This window comes from Cucurbita maxima, unplaced genomic scaffold (assembly GCF_002738345.1).
Source record: "Cucurbita maxima cultivar Rimu unplaced genomic scaffold, Cmax_1.0 Cma_Scf00009, whole genome shotgun sequence".
Taxonomy (NCBI): Eukaryota; Viridiplantae; Streptophyta; class Magnoliopsida; order Cucurbitales; family Cucurbitaceae; genus Cucurbita; species Cucurbita maxima.
In genome coordinates this window covers 4,052,463-4,075,404 of record NW_019272025.1, presented here as the reverse complement: position 1 = coordinate 4,075,404, position 22,942 = coordinate 4,052,463, and the positions used below count along the sequence as shown (strand labels likewise).

The 22,942-nt window shown below is 38.1% G+C and overlaps 6 protein-coding genes across 12 annotated transcripts; 3 read left to right on the top strand and 3 right to left on the bottom strand.

Annotated features, from left to right (window-relative positions):
• Nucleotides 1-1,114: 1,114 nt before the first annotated feature.
• Nucleotides 1,115-4,754, top strand: LOC111483577. Its single transcript, XM_023129768.1, has 3 exons — nt 1,115-1,797; nt 2,615-3,387; nt 4,329-4,754. Exons 1-3 carry the CDS (start codon nt 1,156-1,158, stop codon nt 4,525-4,527), a joined length of 1,614 nt encoding a protein of 537 aa, XP_022985536.1. The 5' UTR covers nt 1,115-1,155; the 3' UTR covers nt 4,528-4,754.
• A 1,132-nt stretch (nt 4,755-5,886) lies between these two features.
• On the top strand, nt 5,887-9,787 carry LOC111483629. 3 transcript variants are annotated; one of them, XR_002718401.1, is made up of 7 exons: nt 5,887-6,548; nt 6,740-6,934; nt 7,051-7,290; nt 7,496-7,713; nt 8,246-8,497; nt 8,991-9,322; nt 9,733-9,787. XR_002718401.1 is itself a non-coding variant. In XM_023129852.1 (6 exons), exons 1-6 carry the CDS (start codon nt 6,200-6,202, stop codon nt 9,249-9,251), a joined length of 1,515 nt encoding a protein of 504 aa, XP_022985620.1. In that variant the 5' UTR covers nt 5,887-6,199; the 3' UTR covers nt 9,252-9,568. The 3 variants fall into 3 exon arrangements, 1 of the variants encoding a protein (XP_022985620.1); XR_002718400.1 differs by lacking the exon at nt 9,733-9,787 and adding an exon at nt 9,640-9,730; XM_023129852.1 differs by lacking the exon at nt 9,733-9,787 and having other exon boundaries at nt 8,991-9,568.
• LOC111483634 ((R)-specific enoyl-CoA hydratase) lies at nt 9,601-10,955 on the bottom strand. Its single transcript, XM_023129861.1, has 4 exons — nt 10,752-10,955; nt 10,228-10,549; nt 10,010-10,125; nt 9,601-9,921 (listed from the first exon to the last, which is right to left on the bottom strand). Exons 2-4 carry the CDS (start codon nt 10,498-10,500, stop codon nt 9,819-9,821), a joined length of 492 nt encoding a protein of 163 aa, XP_022985629.1. The 5' UTR covers nt 10,501-10,549; nt 10,752-10,955; the 3' UTR covers nt 9,601-9,818.
• Nucleotides 10,956-12,174: 1,219 nt separating this feature from the next.
• On the bottom strand, nt 12,175-13,443 carry LOC111483633 (adenylate kinase isoenzyme 6 homolog). Of its 3 annotated transcripts, none has more exons than XM_023129859.1 (4): nt 13,173-13,443; nt 12,866-13,011; nt 12,550-12,759; nt 12,175-12,509 (listed from the first exon to the last, which is right to left on the bottom strand). In XM_023129859.1, exons 1-3 carry the CDS (start codon nt 13,368-13,370, stop codon nt 12,573-12,575), a joined length of 531 nt encoding a protein of 176 aa, XP_022985627.1. In that variant the 5' UTR covers nt 13,371-13,443; the 3' UTR covers nt 12,175-12,509; nt 12,550-12,572. The 3 variants fall into 3 exon arrangements, with proteins under 3 accessions (XP_022985627.1, XP_022985628.1, XP_022985625.1); XM_023129860.1 differs by having other exon boundaries at nt 12,413-12,532; nt 12,587-12,759; XM_023129857.1 differs by having other exon boundaries at nt 12,413-12,759.
• Nucleotides 13,444-13,778: 335 nt separating this feature from the next.
• On the bottom strand, nt 13,779-22,311 carry LOC111483632 (exonuclease V, chloroplastic). 3 transcript variants are annotated; one of them, XM_023129855.1, is made up of 9 exons: nt 22,228-22,311; nt 19,761-19,824; nt 18,455-18,925; nt 18,218-18,322; nt 16,847-16,968; nt 15,924-16,073; nt 15,689-15,842; nt 14,397-14,473; nt 13,779-14,202 (listed from the first exon to the last, which is right to left on the bottom strand). In XM_023129855.1, exons 3-9 carry the CDS (start codon nt 18,893-18,895, stop codon nt 13,983-13,985), a joined length of 1,269 nt encoding a protein of 422 aa, XP_022985623.1. In that variant the 5' UTR covers nt 18,896-18,925; nt 19,761-19,824; nt 22,228-22,311; the 3' UTR covers nt 13,779-13,982. The 3 variants fall into 3 exon arrangements, with proteins under 3 accessions (XP_022985623.1, XP_022985622.1, XP_022985624.1); XM_023129854.1 differs by lacking the exon at nt 22,228-22,311 and having other exon boundaries at nt 19,761-19,895; XM_023129856.1 differs by lacking the exons at nt 19,761-19,824; nt 22,228-22,311 and adding an exon at nt 19,582-19,663 and having other exon boundaries at nt 18,455-18,929.
• Nucleotides 19,947-22,918, top strand: LOC111483630 (vicilin-like seed storage protein At2g28490). The gene is made up of 5 exons (XM_023129853.1): nt 19,947-20,442; nt 21,311-21,492; nt 21,587-21,667; nt 21,780-22,175; nt 22,270-22,918. The coding sequence occupies exons 1-5, from the start codon at nt 20,097-20,099 to the stop codon at nt 22,762-22,764; spliced, it is 1,500 nt and encodes a 499-aa protein (XP_022985621.1). The 5' UTR covers nt 19,947-20,096; the 3' UTR covers nt 22,765-22,918.
• Nucleotides 22,919-22,942: the final 24 nt, after the last annotated feature.

The window sequence follows — 22,942 nt, the reverse complement described above, 5'->3', positions numbered from 1 at the left end:
TATAATTGAATTTATTAAGATGTTATATACTATTAATAAAAATTATTTTGAATTTATTAAGATGTTATATACTTTTAATAAAAATTATTTTTTAAAACTAAATATTTAAAACAAATTTTATTTTTAATATTTAATTTTTTAGAAATTATCTCGTATGTATTATATATGATTGAATTTATTAAAATGTTATTTACTTTTAATAAAAATTATTTTTTGAAACGAAATATTTAAAATAAACTTTATTTTTAATATTTAAATTTTTAGAAATTATCTCGTATATATTATATATGATTGAATTTACTTTTAATAAAAATTATTTTTTGAAACGAAATATTTAAAATAAATTTTATTTTTAATATTTAATTTTTTAGAAATTATCCCAGAATTGAATTTATTAAGATGTTATATACTAATAATAAAAATTATTTTTTAAAACTAAATATTTAAAATAAATTTTATTTTTAATATTTAAAATTTTAGAAATTATGTCGTGTATATTATAAATGATTGAATTTATTAATATGTTAATACTAATAATAAAAATTATTTTTTGAAACTAAATATTTAAAATAAATTTTTAGAAATATTTCATATATATTATATAGGATTGAATTTATTAAGATGTTATATACTTCTAATAAAAATTATTTTTTGAAATTAAATATTTAAAATAAAATTTATTTTTAATATTTAAATTTTAAGAATTATCTCGTATACATATGATTGAATTTATTAAGATGTTAAAAATTATTTTTTGAAACTAAATATTTAAAATAAATTTTATTTTTAATATTTAAATTTTTAGAAATATCTCGTATATATTATATATGATTGAATTTATTAAGATGTTATATACTTCTAATAAAAATTATTTTTTAAAATTAAATATTAAAATAAATTTTATTTTTAATATTTAAATTTTGAGAATTATCTTATATACCTCGGATTGAATTTATTAAGATGTTAAAAATTATTTTTTGAAACTAAATATTTAAAATAAATTTTATCTATTTAAATTTTTAGCCTAATAAAATTTTGATATAAAATTCCCTTCAACTAAACCTCTCCAAATTCAAGTCAAATTTAAATAAAAAGCCAAATCAACAATTCCACTAAACCCTCTCCAAATTCCAAAGGTATAGTTCAGCTGATTCCATGGACGACTTAGTATTGGAATCGGACCTCGACCTTGCCTACAATCTCCAACTCGAAGAAGCTCTTGCCGCATCACTCGCTTCATCCTCCTCCTCCGCCTCAAATCCTCGGCCGGGATTTCAAGAATTCGAACGCGATGATATCTCCAGAACCGCCACACTCCATTCCAGGGACATCGAGAATGACGATCAGATATTCCAAGATTGGTTGCAATCGGAATTTGAGATGCGCAGGACTGTCGGGGAAGTTGATCGTCGGGTTCGTAATCACGGTTTCGCGAGGGAGATTCTAAACATTTCCGATGATGACTGTGACGAGTGGGGTGATACTTCTCAGAATCACTTCTTCGGCGAGGGATGCTCGAAGGGCGTTGAGAATCAGGGCGTTTTTAAGCTCTATTTCAAAGGTTTGGTGAGTGAGGAAGGGATTGGAATTGAGAGACGTTTGGTAGCTGGAATCGGTGTTGCTATTTGCAACCCGGAGGACGAATTAGTGTTCGAGGTGAAAAAACACCTTGCAGGGAATGAAAGGAGTAAAATAGTGGCTGAGTTTAAGGCTTTGATCACAGGACTGGACGCAGCTATGGATTTGAATTTGAAGCGCCTTTGTTTTTACTGCGATTACTACCCTCTTTATCAGTTTGTAAGCCTTCTCTGTGCTCTTGTTTGTTTTAATCTTGAGCAAATTTCTTGCAATTACTTGTTTATCCACAACCTCATGATGTTTTAACTTTGAAGTGCTCCCAAGATCATTCTGTATTATAAACCTTTAGCTGTCTTCAATAATTATCTGGTTTCTTGAGCACCTACTAAGGATGTAGGACTTCAATGCTGAAGATGACTGTAAAAGTTGTATTGGCAATGTTGGTTAAAACCCATTTTAAATCTATTCTTAGGCTACTTGAGGAACTAGATCTGTTTCTATTTTTTACACGAGTGGATGGAATTGCAAAATGATGCAATGTGAAGGTTCCTTGTTTAGTTCCAAACTTTAAGGATAGACCCCATAATTTTTAAGCAACTTTGATAAAGAAATGGTGACGATTTTCATGTCGAGCATCAAGTTGATAGAAAGGAATCCCACTAGCAGAAATATCATATTGAGCTTGACAAACCTTGAAGAGGATGGATGTGCTTTAAAGTGATATTGAAAATGGTAAGATATACTAACTGTTGATGTTGCAGATGGCAGTTATTTGACTATATTGGGCTAGCATTATTATTGGGGCGTCTTACCATTTTTAGTTATGGGTCCTCAAGGCAGTAGCTTGTAGTCATCTTTTCCAAATAATGGTTTAAGGTCTGCTTTTAACAAAAGCAATTTTCCGAAAAAGGTAACTTGGATGTGTTCCTAAGCTTCTACGTTTTTGTTTGAAATGGTTGTTCTCAGGTTAAGTTTTCGATTTGCAATTTATTTCTAGAACTACAACAAACAATCTTATTATTTAAGCCGTGAACAGGTTAGTGGCAAATGGCCACCGAAGCAGCGCAAGATTGTCACTCTACTCGATCGGGTAACTCATCTGCAACAAGCACATTTTGACTCTTGCTATCCCAGGCTTGTGGCTAGGCATGATATCAAATTTGCGTTCAAACTAGCGAGAGAGGCAATAGTTCCTCAGACCACACGACCTGTTGATCCTGCCCCAAAGAAGAAGCTACATGAGACTTGTGTTATTTGTTTGGAGGAGTGTGATTTTAATAGGATGTTTGCAGTCGATGGCTGCTCGCATCGGTACTGCTCTTCTTGTATGAAACAACATGTGGAAGTGAAATTACTTCAAGGATTGGTGCCTAAGTGTCCGCACGATGGGTGTAAGTTTGACCTTAATGTCGATAGCTGTGCAAAATTCTTGACACCAAAAGATATGACTACGATGCGCCAACGTATTAAAGAAGCTTCCATACCCGTTTCTGAGAAAGTTTATTGTCCATATCCAAGATGTTCGGCTCTAATGACAAAAGTCGAGGTCTTGGAATACACTAGAGACATCTTTAGTGGTGCCAACCAATCTGGAATGCGGAAATGCATGAAGTGTCATGGTCTTTTCTGTATCAACTGCAAGGTTCCTTGGCATAATCGTGTTTCCTGCAATGACTACAAAAGGTCAAATAATCTTCCCACTGATGATGTGAAATTGAAGTCCCTGGCTTCAACATGTCTGTGGCGCCAATGTGTGAAGTGTAATCACATGATTGAACTTGCTGAAGGTTGCTATCACATGACTTGCAGGTAACCTTATTTCTATTGAAACATAACTCTGTTAATAACTCTCTCTTTAACCTGAATTTACACGTTATTGTGGATTTTAGAATCTTCCATTATAAATACTCTTGGCCTGGACTAAACTCAGGTGTTTCCATCTGACTTTAAATTCTTGTTTGGCATGTAATTCTGACAGTCTTTACACTTTTCTGCATAACATGTTGAATTTGATTGAAGGGTAGGAGTCAAAATAGTACTATACATGAAAAATGGAATGAAACAAGCTTTATTTGTTTGATTTCGTATACATTAGGTTTATGGATACATACTGATCATGCTGGAAATAAAGGTTATCGATTGTGGAACTGGAACAACTTAAACCCACTGCTAGTAGATATTGTTTTTCTTTAAGCTTTCCTTTTAAGGTTTTAAAACGCGTCTACTAGGGATAGGTTTCCACACCCTTATAAGGAATGCTTCATTCCCCTCTCTAACTGATGTGGGATCTCACCATCCACCCCCCTTGGGAGCCCAACATTCTCACTGGCACACTGCCCGGTGTCTAACTTTGATACGATTTGTAACCGTCCAAGTTCACCGCTAGCATATATTGTTCTCTTTGGTCTCTCCCTTTCGAGCTTCCCCTCAAAGTTTTTAAAACGTGTCTGCTTGGGAGAGGTTTCCAAACACATGTAAGAAATGTCTCATTCTCCTCTCCAACCAATGTGGGATTTCACAATCCACCCCCTTAGGAGCCCAACGTCTTTGCTGGCACACCGCCTAGTGTCTGGGTCGGAATATCATATTTGCTTTCTGCCTGTACACCATAAATGTCTAGAATATCCTATTTGTGAGTAATTTAAACTTTGTACCTGCAAGTTTTCTAAACCAAATGTAGTATGCACTATTTATCCTTTGCATCTAGCTTTGACTCTACCTCAAATAAACTTCTCATCTTTTTGTTGCAGATGTGGTCATGAATTTTGCTATAAATGTGGAGGAGAATGGAAAGATAAAAAGGCGACATGTTCTTGTCCGCTTTGGGCTGAAAATCATATTTTGTACAACGATGATAATAGAGAATTCGATCATGACGGTCAATTCTACGACGAAGAAGATGAAGAAGAAGAGCTTTATGATTCAGATGACGAGTTTTACTATATCTGATAAAGAACAAAACCATCTTCCTTCTAGTTCACTCTCAATATCACTCAAATAATCCATCTTGGGATTTGATGTTTTGCGTGTAAATTGCCTGTTCATAGTTTTATCCTATTTGAACTTAGAAATGATTCAAATGTTCAGAAGTAACTTTTGTGTTTGAACTTCTCCTTTTGGATCTCCCCTTTTGTAGCAGGTTTTAGTCAATGAAGTTTGCTCTTTCTAGTTCAACAGCCGAAGATCGTCTCCCCTAGCGACTTGCGACATCGAATTTGGTTAGTTATTTAATATGTATGGTTGATAAGTATGAGTTTTCAAAATAATTAAAAACAACTTACAATCCGACCCAACTCCACCTAAAAATAAATGGTTGGATTGGGTTGAGTTAGTTCATGGTTGAATTGGGCTGGGTTAGTTTGTAAACGTTATTCAGTTCATTTTTGCAATCAGCTGGACTAGTTTAAAATTGAGTACACTATTATTTTTCTACGTTAAATATATTCATATTATAATCAAATGATATCAAAATCTTTTTAATGATTTATATTATAATGTTTGAAAAGTCAAAGTTCATTGTAACAACTCATTATTAGTCGCACGTAGTTTTTTTAATCTTTTTTTAATCTTTTAATCTTAATGATAATGATAAAATATATATTTTCACTATTGTATATATATATATATATAGTTCCTTCCAAGTTCCAGCGCAGAAGTCGATTGGCTGTCATATTAATCTCCAGTTTAATCATTCAATGACTCATCCTAATCTTTTATTTATATTATATATATTAAAATTTATTTCTCAATTACTCCTTATTTAATTTCATTTAAAATGGTTGGCTGAAAATTGAAATGCACGACAGACACTGTCACACTAGCGTTTACTTTACGGTTCATAAATTTTGTATTAAAAAAAAAAAAACGGTTAAATTTGATACCCCATCTCCATTTTCCTAAAATATAATATTCAAATTTCGTGGTAAAAATTTAACTTTATATATAAAGAAATATATATATATATATGTGTGTGTGGTATATAACCTTCTTTTATAATATATATATATATATATATATATATTATTAATTAAAATGTGTCAATTTTTATTATAAAATAAAGGTAAAAAGAAAAAAAGGAAGAAATAACACGTCGGACGATGATGGATAATGAGAAAAGAGGAAAATAATAAATAAATAATAATGGCCACCGAAACGGTTGAGATTGGGGAAGGGGCCGGGCAGGGGTAGAGCCGTCATATATTAAAATCCCAAAACCACTCTCACTCTTATTTTTAAATAAAGTAATAATAAATAATAAATAATAAATAATAAATAACAAATAAATAAATAAATAATTGAATTCGTCTTCGTCGTCGTCCCCACTCACCAGCACCAGCACCAACACCAGCACCAACACCAGCACCTCCACCACCATTGCCTTTTCACTTCCCTTTCTTCGTCAACATTTCGGCTACGAACCCTAGATTCTTCCGTCTCCTTTTTACTTTGCGTCTCATTCAAGCCTTTTCGCTCTCACTTCGTTTCTGTTTCGGTTTATGTTTCTTTATTTGATTTTCATTTCACTGCCACGACACTGAATTTTATGCCAGCTTTTGATTCTTTTTTCCACGTCGTCCGGCGACACGGTCGTACTGTGCCGTGATTTGGATCTGTGGACGGTATGAGTTCCGCGGTGCCGCCGTCTTATGCTGCTCGCCATGGAGAGGGAGGTAGTGGCGGTGAACCGGAGAATTTTGGAGATCAAGCTATGGAGTTCCTCAAGGCGGCTGGGGAGATGGCTATGGAGTTCGGGAAGGGATGTAGGGATATAGTATTGCAGAGTTTTGGAGATAATGAATCGTATGTTGTGAAGACGTTTGGGAAGGGATCATACATTGAGAAGAAAGTGAGAGGGCCTTGTGAGAAGGTTTGTGGTAAATTGCGGTTCATCAATGACTACTTGCCCGAGGATAAGGATCCATTTCATGCCTGGATGGTCATACTGTGCGTTTCGGTTGTTGTTCTGGCAGGTGAAATTCTGGACTCGCTAGTGCTGTATCTCTGAAATTTTGAACTTCGTGTTTTTCGAATTTTACTGAGTTTTCGCGCTTCGAGCTGACTTTAGAATTTCATCTCAATCGCGTTTTTAATGGTTTCTTTCTTGTTTGCTGAAGAATTTCCTCTGAAAAGTCTCTTCAATTACTGGTTTGTTTTTCTGCAGTTTTAACTCTAAGTGTCCAACGTGATGATATTCCCATCTCACCAATTAAAAAGGTCTACATACATCCACCGAGCGCCAGGCGAGTAATGCTCCCCGACGGTAGATTCTTGGCATACAAGGAGCAAGGTGTTTCTGCGGACAGAGCTAGATTTTCAATAATCGGTCCTCATTCCTTCCTCTCTTCTCGGCTTGCAGGTTGCTTAGGAGCTTGAAATTTCGAGAAAATTTATGCTAAATTATTCCTGTATACCTTTGTGCAATCTTTTCTGTTTGTTAATTTGAACTTATTTTCATACTGTTCTTATCCTAAGAAATGCCTGGGCTTAAAACTTCACTGTTGGAAGAGTTTGGCATTCGCTTGTTGACATATGATCTCCCGGGCTTTGGAGAGAGCGATCCTCATCCTCAAAGAAACCTTGAATCATCAGCAATGGACATGTCATTTTTAGCAAATGCTGTAGGTGTCAGCGACAGATTTTGGGTAATAGGGTATTCCACAGGGAGCATGCATGCTTGGGCAGCTCTGAGGTATATTCCTGATAAACTTGCAGGTATGAACAAGGCAATGACATTTTTCTTCAGTTGAATGCTCAAACTCAAAATTCAATGCAGAATGTAAAATTAATGAAACAAGCAACGACTTGTATGAACCTAGATTAAATTCTGTAAACCATTTTTGAATTGAATACATTTTCAGAGTTGCAATGACGATATGTTGGTTATAGAATCTCTAATTTAATTGACATCGTGCTGCAGGTGCTGCTATGTTTGCTCCAATGGTTAATCCCTATGATCCAAGTATGACCAAGGAGGAAAGACGTGCAACATGGAAGAAATGGAGTAGAAAGCGGAAATTTATGTACTTCTTAGCTCGAAGATTTCCTGCTGTTCTTCCTCTGTTCTACCGTAATAGCTTCCTGTCTGGGAAGCATGATCAGATTGATAAGTGGTTGGCATTATCACTAGGAAAAAGGGTGAGACATCACCATCTACAATCACAGTTGGTTCATAATCGCGTTCCTTCTATTGAAAAATGCTCTTACCCATTATTGATGATTAAACATCTATGATATTGATATGCTAAGAACGTGTTCATGTTTCTCAAGTCTTGATTGAACGCCAATTATATGCCGATGTCCAATTCCATGTTTTGTTATGTTTTCATGTGTAATGTTTTAGTCCTCGACATCTAATGTCAAGTCTTTGCGCAAAACATCATAGTGCTTGGTCCAAGCCATTTAGATTTTGTGAACGGGTATTCTTTGACGAGAATTGTTGGGAGGGAGTTCTACATTGGTTAATTTAGGAAACGATCTGGGTTTATAAGTAAGGAATACATCTCCATTGGTATGAGGTCTTTTGGGGAAGCCCAAATCCAAACCATGAGAGTTTATGCTCAAAGCGATAATATCATACCATTGTGGAGATCCGTGGTTCCTAACACTATTTTCTTGAGATTGTACAGAAACTTTACCGACGGAGAATCTAATCATCACTTTTTTTCAGGATAGAGCTCTAGTAGAGGATCCTATCCACGAAGAGTTCTGGCAAAGGGACGTAGAAGAATCAATCAGGCAAGGTAATACAAAACCGTTTGTGGAGGAAGCTACACTACTGGTATCAGATTGGGGTTTCAGGCTTCACGATCTCAGATTACAGAAACGTGTAGTAAAATCTGTGATTCATTGGCTGAAGTCTTTGCTAGGTGATGCCCAAGACGACTTTACTGGCTTCCTTGGTCCAATTCATATATGGCAGGTTAGATTTTGATTACCGATGTTCATCAGGTTTGATTACAAATTTAAAAGAAACCAATAGATTTAGATAGGGAGCCAGATAAAATCAACCAATGGCACCATGACAGTATTGATTACAAATAACGAAGAAATTAATAGATTTAAATAGGAAGAAAGATAAAATCAACCAAATTTGATACCCGAATATTCGGTTTGATAACCCGTTACTAATTCTTTTTCTGCTTCTGGTAAATCAAAAGGTAATCTCTCGCAAACTAAGGAGAAAAGACGAAAAATAACAAACTCTATTAGAAACAGGAGCAGTTTTCTAATTCCATCTCGTCTACTCATCTTAATGGTGCCGATGCCCATTACCATATTATTAAAGTAGCTACTGATCACTTGAACTGGCTGATGAATGACATCTGACCAATTGTTTTTCAAATCCTAATTGGAGCTAAGAATTGTAGTTTGGTTTGCCTCTCCCTTTTGATCTCATATGTTCATTCAAACAGGGGATGGATGATATGGTGGTTCCACCATCAATGACCGATTACGTTCATCGGATCCTACCAGGAGCTGCAGTCCATAAGCTCCCATATGAAGGCCATTTTACCTACATCTACTTCTGTGACGAATGCCACAGACAGATATTCACTACCCTCTTTGGAACCCCACAAGGCCAACTGAACAACTGTTCTGTAGATCAGACTTCCTCCGATTGCGACACAGAAGATCTCGACGTTCAAACCGTCGGTGATTCTGCCACAGACTAAGAGATAGCTATGTTGTAATTCACTACAGATGATGTATATACCACACAACTGCTCCGTTGCTGCTCTACCAGGTACGCAGGAGAAAGAAAGTTCTCTATTTCTTTTTCATTTTTTGGAAAATTATGAGGTTTAAGTGTAGTTAGGGGTCTAGTGAAGATGCTGTCTAAGGGGCAACTTGTTCCTTGCAATAGAAATATTACCGAATCAGAATCTTCTGATTCTTAAACTTCGTTTACACTTTCACACTGCTTGGATGTCTCATTGAACACAAGATAATTCAATAAAAATTCAATTCATTATGACAGAAAATTTGTTCATTTTGTTAGTCTCTATTGATAGAACAGTTCCAAGATCATAGGGCTCATGGCAAATTTATTGAAAGAAACAGGTCCAGATATTGTTCATAACCTATCAATAAGAGATGAAGTAAAAGCAAATAGAGGTCAGACCTATTCCCAGACTTGACAATCTTTATCCACAGAGAGCAAAGAAGAAATTGAATGAATTCATATGGAAAACTTTGCTCCTTCAACCACATCTAGCGGTCGAGACTTAGACGATCATCGTCTAACCATCTGTGGAACAAAAATCAGAAGGTAATATGGCCCTTGCCTCACCATCCAGAACAAGCTCGTCGCCATTCCTCAAGCATTTCGTTTGGAATTTCGCCCTGAAACACATTCAGCAAGCACCAACTCAATGAAATGACAACTTGAAATTCGAATGAGAAGGTAGAGATTTGCCAAGAACAAGCTTACAGGTATCTCTTCTTAATTTCTCTCAAGTCAATTGCTTCAACCCGAACAATGATCGTCTCTCCGACGTAGACTGGTAACTTAAAATTCAAGCTTTGTGACACATAGATGGCTCCTGGCTACAATCATCCACATACATTAAAAGATCTCAAACAAGCGTGAGTGCCATTTTTCAGTCCCCATAAAGTTGTGTGTAAGCAATGCAGACTATCTAGACTTACAAAATGAGAGGAAATGACACGAGGGAACATTGATGCAACAAGCATCCCATGAACAAGACGATCGTCGAATCCAGCACGTCGGGCTAATGCAGAATCAAAGTGCAGAGGATTTGAGTCATGACTCACTTTGGAGTATTCCAAAACATCTTCACTGGTGAAGATTCTGGTATGGCTCAAGATATCTCCAACTTTGAGCACATTAGAAGTTGAAGAAGAGAAGCATTTCAAAGAAGAAGAAATATAGGATGAGATTAAACCTCCCCTACTTAGCATACTTGTAAAGGGTCTATAAGTATCAGTCAAATGTCTCCCACAAACAAGCCTGTAACAAGAGAACAAAGGGCAGCCATTAAAAGCACTAGAGAAAAGAATGTTCAGAAGTGTTTGTTTGTACTACCAGGATGCTCAACGAAGTCACTAAAACTTGGGTTTGGCATTTCATCAAACACCTTGTGGGCAAAGCGAGGATTCAAAAAACAAAGGGAGAACTGAACAAATTTGGAAAGTAAGAGAAAGCAGATTACCTGTAATTACAACGATTATGAGAAATTCTGTTGCCCTTTAGTTGTATTGAATAAATGGGTCCACTGAAAGATGGAGGGAAGCTGAGCTGTTATACTCTCAGTAAGATAACCGAAGATGTGTCGTTTCCTCGCAGACTTCCTTCAAATGAGCACTTATTGTACTCAGCTGAATCAATCTTATCCTTTTCGAGGTTTATATAATATATATACACACATATACATAAAAAAATTCCACTTTTGTGGTAAACTTCAATTATAGTTATGCAGTTAAAATTTTAGTCTCTACATAATTTAGGAATTTATCCGTAATAAAACTCATATAGATTTCACTCCCAATTTTTACCCATTAAAAAAACTCATATAATTAAATTTATACCACCGTTACAATGTATTTAATTACTAGCTCATAAATAATGATTTATGTTTTTGAAAATGTTTTTCCCTCTAGGAATGTACATGGCTTAGGTTGAACCGGTTTGAAAATAATTGTTTTTAGACCAATCCAAAAGTTTGGGTTAGTTGGATTGATAACTCAACCCAACCCAACCCGAAATTGTTTCATAACTAACACGTTGGGTTGGGTTCGGGTTGTTCTAAATAATATTTTATTTCCACCTATGCTCAGAGAACCAACTATCGAGTGCTGAAGACCACGAACTCAACCGAATGTTGAAGACAACGGACTCTGTGAGATGAGATTCAACTGAGTGCTGAAGACAATATCGAGACAATTGACTACCAAGTACTAAAGACGAGAGTCGAGACTCAACTCGAAAACCAACTAGCCACTTAACCTGAGAATCGACTAGAGAAGGCAATGCTACGATATCAAACCTATGAATGGAGGTGGCGTCAGACTACCGACAAGTTGTAGAAAAAAACCTTGTATAGAATGTCACACCAAGAGGAAAAAAAAGAACTGAGAAGTAAGAAAGAAAGTAAAATGTGTCAAATGAATCATGATGGCCAGGGGTGGTTGTGATTTGAAATTCCATAGCTTATTAAAGCTGTGATGATCATTCGATCTAAGTTAGATCACTAACAATTTTTCCTAATCGATAATGCTACTAGTTTCATGATAATCTCTCCTAAACTTATTCGAAACCAATAATGAAGGATATATACAAATTAAACAGAAACTCAAATTTTAAATATCGACCAAAGAAAGGTATAATAAACCAACCATCTATTTTGATAATAATAACTGATAAATGGCAGGTAAATGAAGAAAGTGCACGAAGAACATGCAGTCAAACAATATCTGAATGAACGATGGTTCGATTTTTTACTTAGCAATCATTCAACTAAAACACATGCCGCCACATCCAAGATGAGACATTAACTAGCGTACAACTCAATTACACCAATAAACAGCGACCTGATCTTCTACAAACACGTTTCAAGCATAATGCACACACGAATGTCTTTATCCATGCAAATCAGACAAAAGCCCATTCATACAAAGATCTACAAGAGTGTATGACTTATTACCCTTCTCAAAGGCCCATATTTGCTTGCTGAGTGCTTGACAATTTTCCGGTTCCCAAGTGACTTGAGCGATCTTCAATGGACATGCTAGATCTTCCACCTAGCAAAATTCTTCGTTTATCCATTCATTGATAAAACTTTGGAAAACCTGAAGGAAAAGGGCAGCTTACAAATACTCCAAATAATGGGGAATTGGGAAGATGCATAACTTATATAAATCTGGCTAGAAACCCAATTCGATCAAGTAGCAAAGGCGGCTTTCTTTTACTTTACATAAAATCGAAATCAAGAAAACGGGAGCGTAAGTAATCTCTTCTTTCTTTTCTTATCTGCTTAGCTTACAGGTTGCCAATTCTTAACCCAGTTCGACAGAGTTTCAACGTTTCTAGCTACATCTTCAACAGTGTCACTTCTTAGAGCTACCACTATGTTCTCCTGATAGTTTTCCTTTGCTTCCTCAAGCAATATCTGAAAGATTTCGCATTCAATATTGTTTGAAAGCTTAGCTCCATCGTATCCCCTGCACCACAAACAGAATTCCACAAGCGTTTGAGAAGAGAGCCAAAATGGCGGAACAAAATACACAAACGGAATAATCACAAACAGGAAGTCTTTAATTTCGTTACCTCTTCGTCAAGCGATCATACAAGATAGAGTTCTCGGTCTGAAGAACAACCACGCGATCAAACCACCGCTCAGGAAAAAAACCACAACCGTGATAATCCACAATGATTCCACCTTCGTCCATCAAATCCTCCAACTCGTCGCAGACCTGACAATTGCAATGCACCTGCAGGTTAGCATCGTCTTATGTACAACGGAAAGACCATTAGAAAAAAAGAATTAAGTCTAAAACCACTCTCAATTCGCAATAGCTTACAAGACGATGAAATCAGCAGTTCATGCAAGGATTAAAGAAGAAAAAAACCTAACCAGATCTTCGTTGATTACATAGCACTGGAGTTCGTCATCCCAGCCATCGTGCAAACTCTTCTCCTTCACAAGGTCCCCAACGGAAACATGACGAAGCTGAGCGGCGTCTGCTAAAGCAGATGACGTTGTTGTCTTGCCGGTTCCAGGAGTTCCGGTGATCAATATGTTCGGTCTCTGCCTCTTCCGATCTCGCGCCATCGGAAATTTTCCCGCCTCCACTTTTTACTGTAATTTTCTGTTTACAGTGCGCTTGCTTTTCAGTTTTTTAGGGTTCTTCTTCCTATTCCTTTGGTTTGATCCTCCGAATTCTCTCATCCAATTAAAAAGTGCCACGTCTCCATAATATGTTTCACATTTAAAAAATATTTCATTCATTAATTTGGGCTTGTAGCCCATAGCGAAGATGGCGATTGGGCTGCTCTCGGCCCATTTATTACCAAGAAGACATCTGCCCCAGCTATTTTGTTCTAATATAGATTTAAAAAAATTGTATTTTTTAAGCGAAAATACAAAAATATATATAAAATTTAATTTCAAAAATACTTTTTAATTTTTCAATAAATATGGCCTTTTATAAAATTTTCTAAAATAATATTTGATCAGAACGTAATTTTTATATAAATTTCTTAATGGTTTCTTTTATAATTGTCGTTACAAGAAAATAATGATAATATTGTAACTTTTGAAATAATACGATATATATGTAGTAAAATAAATCACTAGCTATTAAATTGTAGCTTCGAACGGGAATAGTGGGAGTATGAACCATAACCTTGTATAAGATAGTCTTGGTTGGCATTTTTAGATGAATTACTCGGGTTTTCGAGTAGGGTCGAGGCTAGCATTTGCAGGGCAATCGGAAGCATATTGACAATGTCGACATTTCCATCGTTCTTCGGGAGGAGTACATTCGGGTTCTCGTTGTCCATGCCAGACCTGGAGTGAGGTCTCGAGTTGACTCTTGAGCCAACCATGATCATATGCAAATTCATCTTCACGAATAATAGATTGGTCCTTCTGTGATTCATATCTGCACCATGACAATCAACCATATGATATCAGAACTCAGATGCTGAAACCGTTATTATAATGAAACGCGACAGGCATCGTTCGAGCGAGAAAGAACTCGTGGCGAAGTATAGAAAACAGGGTTCAAAGTTGAACATGTAATGAAGCACAACCATTGAAAGAAATGATATCCTTTATTATGGAAATGTTATGTACCTTAGTAAGAGTTGATTGTGAGTAGGAGGCAGCATGCTACAACAGTTTATGTAGTATCTCACTACATCATCAAGAGTCTGTACAAACAAGATCACTAGGTAAACTCGCAATTGTTACGTTGCGTAAAATGTTTAAAGAACTTTACGTAAAATGTAAAGTTGATGTATTAGCTCAAGCCCACCGCTAACAAATATTGTCCACTTTGACCCATTACGTATCGCCGTCAGCCTCACGGTTTTTAAAACATGTCTAATAGGGAGAAGTTTTCATACCCTTATAAGAAATGCTTTGCTCCCCTTTCCAACCGATGTGGGATCTCACAATCCACCCCCCTTAGGGGGGCCAATGTCTTCGCTAGCACACCGCCTAGTGTCTAGCTTTGATAGTATTTGTAACAGCTCAAGCCCACCATTCACAAATATTGTCCGCTTCGGTTCGTTACATATAGTCGGTAGCCTCACAGTTTTTAAAACGCATCTACTAAGGAGAGGTCTCTAGACCCTTATAAGAAATGCTTCGTTTCCCTCTCCAACCGATCCGGGATCTCACAATCCACTATTCTTAGGAGCCCAACATCCTTGCTGGCACACCACCTAATGTATGGCTCTGATACCATCTGTAACAACCCAAACTCACCGCTAGCATATATTGTCACTTTTGGCATGTTAAGTATCACCATCAGCCTCACAGTTTTTAAAACACGTCTACTAGAGAGAGAATTTCACACCCTCATAAGGAATGCTTCGTTCTCCTCACCAACCGATATGGAATCGCACAATCCACCCCCCTTAGGAGCCCAACATCTTCGTTGGCACATCGCCTAGTGTCTGGCTCTTGTACTGTTTGTAACAGCCCAAGTCCACCGTTAGCAGATATTATCCGCATTGGCCCATTATGTATCACCGTCAACCTCAGTTTTTAAAACGTGTCTACTAGAGAGAGGTTCCCACACCCTTATAAGAAATGTTTCATTCTCTTCTCCAACCGATGTGGGATCTCACAATCCACCCCCTTATGAGCCCAACATCCTCGCTAACACACCGCCTGATGTCTAGCTCAAATACCATTTGTAACAACCCAAACCCACCCCTAGCAAATATTATCTGTTTTGACCCATTACATATCACCATTAGCCTCACAGTTTCTAAAACGCATCTACTAGGGAGAGGTTCCCACACCCTTACAAGAAATGCTCGTTCCCCTCTCCAACCGACGTCAAATCTCACCGTTGGTATCATTTTTTCATCATCATCATGATTATTACGAAAGAAAAAAGAAGTTAAAAGCTCTACCTTTGCAGTGAAACCAAACGAAGCAGAACTGTCGGCAATTTCCTCAGACAAGATGGAATGAGGATTCAAAGAAAAGAAATCAAAAAACTGTCTGGTAGAGAAGCCATCACAAATCAGACAGTCCAATAAGAACTTATAACACATTAATTGAAGCCTGGAAGAAGAACATAGAGAGTTAAAGTCAGTATAGTTTCCAAGCAAGAGATGAACGAAACAACAGTAAGTAATTGCGTACTTTCCATTTCTTTGTTGTGGTTCAGCAGGAATTGTGTGTCGCATACGAGTTTTTGTGTCTATCAACATTGGAACTTTGCAGGTACCAATCTCCAACATTTGGATCTCATCAATCACACCAACCATCCATACACCTTCTACTAACCCCATTCTGACCCAATGCAAACATAACTTTAGTGAGATCGAGAGTAATGGAAGCTCGAGAGAGAAATAATCCTACTCGGTTTCTTCGTTTGTTATCCACAAAATGTAAAGTTGGTGTAACCGCCCAAGCCCACCGCTAGCATATATGGTTCCCTTTGGGCTTTCCCTTTCAGGCTCTCAAGGTTTTTAAAACGCGTATACTAGGGAAAGGTTTCCACACCCTTATAAAGAATGCTTCGTTCTCCTCCCCAGCTGATGTGGGATCTCATAGTCCACCACCTTTCGGGACCCAACGTCCTCGTTGGCACTCGTTCCCTTCTCCAACTAATGTGAGACCTCCAATCCACCCCCATTCGAGACCCAGCGTCCTTGTTGGTACACCACCTCATGTTCACCCCCTCTAGGCTCAGCCTCCTTGTTGGCACACCGCTCGGTGTCTGGCTTTGATACCATTTGTAATAGCCCAAGCCCACCGCTAGCAGATATTGTCCTCTTTGAGCCTTCCCATTCGGGTTCCCTTCAAGATTTTTAAAACGCGTTTGTTAGGGAGAGGTTTCCACACCTTTATAAAGAATGTTCTGTTTTCCTCCCAGCCGACGTAGAATCTCACAATTCTCCTTTTCATGAGGCAGTAGAGCTGCCAGATTTTCAACCTTAAAGTCCCTGAAGTGTACAAATATGTCCGACCACAGGCATAACAGTTTATGGGTGTAACTATAATGTCTGCTGATGGACAAACAATATTGATTGGGCAACCGGACACAAAAACGTGAGACTTACACAGGCAGTTCCCGAGTCAATCCTTCAAACAGTAGTTGGTTTACACCAAATGTAAAATTAAGAAGCTTCAAAGCCCAATTATCTTCGGCTGATTTCACCTGAACTTTGACTTTTTTTACAACCTACACGGATTCAAGTACAATACGGTTAAAACTGGTACTTGACACTAAATGCTATAGGCTTTTAGGCAGCTATCCATAGTGGAACTAACACAGAAAACTCAGTCCTAGCATGGTCAAATATGTGATAAATGGTTCAAGCATCACGTGGTTGCAAAAGCCATTTTCGGGGGGAGGGGGGCTAAGTGTAACAGCCCAAGCCCACCGCTAACAGATATTGTCCACTTTGGACCGTTACATATTGCCATCAGCCTCACGATTTTAAAACACGTCGACTAGGGAGAGGTTTCCACACCCTTATAAGGAATGCTTTGTTCCCCTCTCCAACCGATGTGAGATCTCACAATCCACCCCCCTTGAGAGCCAGCGTCCTTACTGGCACACCGCTTAGTGCTTGACACTAATACCATTTGTAACAACTCAAGCCTATCACTAGCAAATATTGTCACTTTGGCTCATTACGTATCGCCGTCAACCTCATGGTTTTAAAACGTGTCGAGTAGGGAGAGGCTTCCACACCCTTATAAGAAATGCTTCGTTTTCCTCTCCAACCAATGTGAGATCTCACAATTCACCCCTTGGAGGCCAACGTCCTCACTGGCACACCGCTCAGTGCTTGGCTCTGATACCATTTGTAACAACCCAAGCCCATCGCTAGCAGATATCGTCCACTTTGGCCCGTTACGTATCGTCATCAGCCTCACAGTTATAAAACGCATCGACTAGGGAGAGGTTTCTACACCCTTATAAGGAATACTTTGTTCCCCTCTCCAAACGATGTGAGATCTCACAATCCACCCCCCTTGGGAGCCAACATCCTCACTAGCACACCGCTCAGTGCTTGACTCTAATACTATTTGTAACAACCAAAGCCCACACTAGCATATATCGTCCGCTTTGACTCGTTACATATCATTGTCAGCCTCACGATTTTAAAACGCGCCTACTAGGGAGATGTTTCCACACCCTTATAAGGAATGTTTCGTTCCCCTCTCCAACCAATATGAGATCTCACAATCCACCCCCTTGGGAGCCAACATTCTCTCTGGCACACCACACAATGCTTGGCTCTAATACCATTTGTAACAACCCAAGTCGAAGATATCATCTGCTTTGGCCCGTTACAAATCACCGTCAGCCCCACGATCGCGTCTACTAGGAAAAAGTTTCTATATTCTTACCCGAAGTAAGAAACAGGTATACTAAAGAACATCCACAAATGAAATGTGCAATCTGAAGACTAGAAGTTTACCTCTGCTTCAAGCATGGCGTGGCGTGCAATACCTGCTTCCATAGCTTTGGTTTTCTTCCTAACTCCAGAAAGAAGACATAACTCCATCTGTTTTTCACACCATTCCTGCATATACCATATCAGGAAAAAATTACATAAACAAACAAATTTAGTTCTTCAAGTTCAATCCGATCGAATCAAATCAACATCTAACAGCCACACACAAACCCAAAGCAAATCGAAACAAGAAATTCATACCGTGCGAGTAATATCAGTGACGGCCAACCCCTTATTCCTTCTAAAACGTTGCAGAAGCGATTCATTGACTTTGATCTTCTTCTGGGTACTCGAAGATTTGCAGAGATCCTCAACATCTAGCTGGGAAGAAGGGAGGCCCCTTTTGGATAGAAGAGTAATAGAGTGAATAGACCTGGTGTTAAAGAGATTCTGAGACGAACAAGAAGGTGGATGAATGGCGGAGCTTGAAGATCGAGCAGTGGTGACGGCGGCGGCTAAGGCAGCTTCGATTAGGGCCATTTCCTCGTCGCTCACGATCTCAACCGGAATATTTGGGACGCCTTTGTGGGTATTGTCGTCATCGTTATATGGCGGTAACCCGGAACTTGAATCCGCCATTTTTGGTCGATCCAGTGGAAATGAGTTGGGGGATCGTGGACAGGTTACCGTTGCAATCGCCATGTTGTTGGAGTTTTAAGGATTTAAAAGCTTCTTCGAAAAGGCAGAAAGACAAAAGGCGGAAGATATTATTGAAGAACACAAATTTCCTTCGCGCTATTAATTTTAATAAATAACATTAAATAAAACTAAAAATAATTGCAGTGCAAGATTTTCATTGAAATTTATTTTTATAAATATTTTTTCAATATTTAATATTTCAACTAAAATATATTTTATTTATCATTATAATTACAGTAAGACATTGAAAAATATTATAACCACCTGACTGAAGGAATATTTTTTTTAACACTCAATATACTTCGATTTAGTTTCCATTAAAAATACTAAAAATGATTTTTTTTTTTTGTTAAGAAAAAAACTAAAATGATTTAAATCAATAGCTAACACCAACTTAAAACTTTAAAATGAAAATAATAATAACAATTTATTGAAATTAAGTAAAAATGAAGTTAAATTAAATATTTATATATTAGGTTGGGTTGAATTTTTAGTTAAAAAAATTTGGGTCATTCTTGACATTTTTTAGGGTCGAGTCAACCCAATCAACTAAAAATAAAGTTACAATTCATCCTTATCCTACTTTAAAGATGAAAAATATTTTACATTTCTATTAGACATGCATTATAGTTTGTTTGATATTTTAAATTTTAATGATTTAACTAATGACTAATAAATATGTTTTTTTTAAATAACTTAGAAAAGAGATCCACAAAATTCAATTAAACTCATCAAGTAACCATATACGAAGAGGAAATTGAGTCAATTTAACAACAGAGTAACTAACAAATAATAAATTAACCATTAAGTTATTGAATATTTTAAATAAATCCTGAAATTCAAAGACCTAAAATTCCTAATCGAATACCTCGCTCGGGTCGAGTGAACCAAAAACCTAAATCACCTGGCTCCAATTTTAGCCGAAGTCCAGCCTGTGACAAAATTAGTGAATAGCAACAAAAGAACGAACACATAAATGAAACAAATGGCAAGTGGTGTTTTTAGCTATCCAAGTGAGCGACTCTATCCTGGTCTGAATGTCCCTAAAACATCTCAACTGTGTCGAAATTAAAACCCGCCACCAAAACTCAGAAACTTGCATGATCGACACGCGTCTTCCTCAATCTTCTGAGCTTCATCTTCATAAAGCCTCACCAACGCCACTCATTACCACAACCAGAAAATAACCCAGAAACACATTCGGATGAAACAGAGAGCAAAGATGTGGAAGAAAGAAGCCCTTGTGATGCTGTTGATTATTGCTGTTCTGGGAAATGCGATTGGGATTAAGGAGGAAGCAGAAGCAGCAGAAGAAGAAGAATGGTGGAGAGAGAGAGAGGAAGAGAGAGAGTTTAGAAGTAAAGAACGGTTTCTGCTAGAGGATTCGAAGCGGGTTATAGAGACAGAAGCAGGGGAAATGAGGGTGATTAGAAGTCCAGCTTCAAGGATTCTTGACAGGCCCATGCATATCGGCTTCATCACCATGGAACCTAAGTCCCTGTTCGTCCCTCAGTATTTGGACTCCAGCTTGATTCTCTTTGTCCGCAGAGGTAATTGCAGTCTTCTTTCTCAACTCCTTCTTCTTGCTTACATGCATCCATAAGTCACCATTAAGGAACTAGAAAAGCACTCTACCACAATGAACCAATAAAAGTGATTTTCAATATTCAATAAGGCCATGCAAGTGCAGATATCGTCCTCCTTGAGTTTTTAAACGTATCCTGCCTGGGAGAGGTTTCCAACCATGATAAAGAATGCTCCGATTCTCCTCTCTCATGGATGTGGGCTGGCACTTTGTTCCCTTCTCCCATCGATGTGAGGTCCCCAATCCATCCCTTTGGGGATCAGCATTTTTGGTGGCACACCATCTTCATGTCCACTCCGTTAAGGGCTCAGCCTCCTTGTTGGCATATTGCCCGAGGTTGGGTGGCACACCCTCTTCGTGTCCACTCCCTTAAGGGCTCAACCTCCTTGTTGGCATATTGTCGGAGATCGTGCTCTTATATCATTTGTAACTGTCCAAGCCCACCGCCAATATTGTCCTTTTTGGATTTTTTTTTTTTTTTTTTTTTTTTTTGTGCTTCCTCTTAAACTTGATTGATAGGGAGATGATTTTACATCTTTATAAAGAAAGCTTCATTCTCCTCCCCATTCTTCCTCCCCAATCATGTGGGATCTCACAATTGGCCCTGCATTCCAAAATCTGTATGGGCTCAGATATAAATTTGAGATATCACTCCCTCAAATTCCAGCTTTTGGGTCCCTCACTGAATAATCTTTTCAAGAAAAGGGATTCAAATACAGGACCCATGAAATCTTTTTCACAATCTTAACATGCATTTAGTTTTGTAAGCTAGAGTGAATGAAATGGGAAATTTTCAGCCAATTGAAGGGAAAGGGAAATGTAAATGGTTGCAGGGGAAGTGAAAGTGGGATTGATTTACAAAGACGAGTTAGCAGAGAGGAGGATGAAGGGCGGAGATGTGTACCGGATCCCAGCCGGTTCAGTATTTTACATGGTGAACGTAGGGGAAGGACAGAGACTTCAAATTATCTGCAGCATTGACAAATCTGAGAGCTTGAGTTATGGTACTTTCCAGGTAATTTCTCAGCTTGGTGATAATGGGGGTTGGAATGTGATCGGAATCCGGAATTAGTAATGAAATTTTGATTGTTTTTTTCTTACAATTGCAGTCCTTCTTCATCGGCGGAGGAACCTATCCGGTATCAGTTCTAGCAGGTTTCGACCAGGATACATTGGCTACAGCATTTAATGTAAGAAATTCGACTAAAATCCCTGATCTGCTTCTCTAAATTTGAAACATTATACTCACAGCACTCTGCTTGCCGTTAACAATGGATTTTCACACATCAATTTACTCCACAGGTTTCTTATACAGAATTAAGGAGGATTCTATCTAGGCAACGACAGGGTCCAATCGTTTACGTCTCGGATACTGAATCGCCGGGGGTTTGGAGTAAGTTTCTGCAGGTGAAAGATGGAGACAAAGGAAATAAAATAGCTAACATCAATGAAGATGGCAAAGAAGCAGAGAAGAATAAGCCATGGTCATGGAGGAATCTCGTGAGTTTGATCTTTGGAAACGAAAATCGGGACAAAACAAAAAGAACAAGAACAGGAAAATCCCCCGATTCGTACAACCTCTACGACAAAACCCCAGACTTCAGCAACGCCTACGGATGGAGCGTTGCCCTAGACGAGCACGAGTATTCTCCTCTAGGTCACTCCGGAATTGGAGTGTATCTCGTCAATCTCACAGCGGTAAATCTAATCCACCGAATCCCTAATTGTCCTCTCAATTAGTTTTACGTACCTCCCTCGATGTTCGATTCAATACGAATGACCTCTATTACAGGGATCCATGATGGCGCCACACATAAATCCAACCGCGGCAGAGTACGGCATCGTCCTCAGAGGCACAGGCACAATACAGATCGTATATCCAAACGGAACCTCCGCCATGGACACAGAAGTAACCGAAGGGGACGTCTTCTGGGTTCCAAGATACTTCCCATTCTGCCAAATCGCATCGAGAACAGGTCCATTCGAGTTCTTCGGATTCACCACGTCATCGCGCAGGAATCGACCGCAGTTCTTGGCCGGTGCGAATTCGATTTTCCACACTCTAAGAAGCCCGGCAGTGGCAACAGCATTCGACATAACAGAGGACGACCTCGACCGGTTGCTGAGCGCGCAGTACGAGGTGGTGATTCTGCCGTCAGCGGAGATTGCGCCGCCGCACAAGGAGGAGGAGAAGAGGAGGAGGAGAGAGGAAGGAAGGAGGGAGAGGGAGAGGGAAAGCGAAAGGGAAAGGGAAGAAGAGTGGACGAGGCGATTAGAAGCGTTTTGATTAGTGGAATGGAAAATGGCGGGAAATAAAACTATAATTTCCATTGCTTTTTTTTTTTTTTTTTTTTTTTTTTTTTTTTTTTAAATTTCAGTTTCTTCTCCCTTTAGGGTTTGTTCATAAGCTTCCAGTCTGTTAATAAAACTCGTTTACTTTTTATTTCTTATTTTTATTTTTGTTT

Bases quoted from the DNA above. Each gene is read 5' to 3' on its own strand.
- LOC111483577 (XM_023129768.1), top strand. From the start codon at position 1,156: ATGGACGACTTAGTATTGGAATCGGACCTCGACCTTGCCTACAATCTC. The intron at 1,798-2,614 runs GTAAGCCTTCTC...AGCCGTGAACAG, and splicing joins ACTACCCTCTTTATCAGTTT to GTTAGTGGCAAATGGCCACC. The intron at 3,388-4,328 runs GTAACCTTATTT...TTTTTGTTGCAG, and splicing joins TGCTATCACATGACTTGCAG to ATGTGGTCATGAATTTTGCT.
- LOC111483629 (XM_023129852.1), top strand. From the start codon at position 6,200: ATGAGTTCCGCGGTGCCGCCGTCTTATGCTGCTCGCCATGGAGAGGGA. The intron at 6,935-7,050 runs GTTGCTTAGGAG...TCTTATCCTAAG, and splicing joins CCTCTCTTCTCGGCTTGCAG to AAATGCCTGGGCTTAAAACT. The intron at 7,291-7,495 runs GTATGAACAAGG...ATCGTGCTGCAG, and splicing joins TATTCCTGATAAACTTGCAG to GTGCTGCTATGTTTGCTCCA.
- LOC111483634 (XM_023129861.1), bottom strand. From the start codon at position 10,500: ATGCTAAGTAGGGGAGGTTTAATCTCATCCTATATTTCTTCTTCTTTG. The intron at 10,126-10,227 runs GTAAGTCTAGAT...GGATGATTGTAG, and splicing joins GTGTCATTTCCTCTCATTTT to CCAGGAGCCATCTATGTGTC. The intron at 9,922-10,009 runs GTAAGCTTGTTC...AATGTGTTTCAG, and splicing joins GAAATTAAGAAGAGATACCT to GGCGAAATTCCAAACGAAAT.
- LOC111483633 (XM_023129859.1), bottom strand. From the start codon at position 13,370: ATGGCGCGAGATCGGAAGAGGCAGAGACCGAACATATTGATCACCGGA. The intron at 13,012-13,172 runs GTTAGGTTTTTT...TGCAATTGTCAG, and splicing joins ATGTAATCAACGAAGATCTG to GTCTGCGACGAGTTGGAGGA. The intron at 12,760-12,865 runs GTAACGAAATTA...TTTGTGGTGCAG, and splicing joins TATGATCGCTTGACGAAGAG to GGGATACGATGGAGCTAAGC.
- LOC111483632 (XM_023129855.1), bottom strand. From the start codon at position 18,895: ATGGCGATTGCAACGGTAACCTGTCCACGATCCCCCAACTCATTTCCA. The intron at 14,474-15,688 runs GTAGAGCTTTTA...TTGTTTGTACAG, and splicing joins CGTTTGGTTTCACTGCAAAG to ACTCTTGATGATGTAGTGAG. The intron at 14,203-14,396 runs GTACATAACATT...GTCATGGTGCAG, and splicing joins CACAATCAACTCTTACTAAG to ATATGAATCACAGAAGGACC.
- LOC111483630 (XM_023129853.1), top strand. From the start codon at position 20,097: ATGAAACAGAGAGCAAAGATGTGGAAGAAAGAAGCCCTTGTGATGCTG. The intron at 21,668-21,779 runs GTAAGAAATTCG...TTTACTCCACAG, and splicing joins CATTGGCTACAGCATTTAAT to GTTTCTTATACAGAATTAAG. The intron at 22,176-22,269 runs GTAAATCTAATC...CCTCTATTACAG, and splicing joins ATCTCGTCAATCTCACAGCG to GGATCCATGATGGCGCCACA.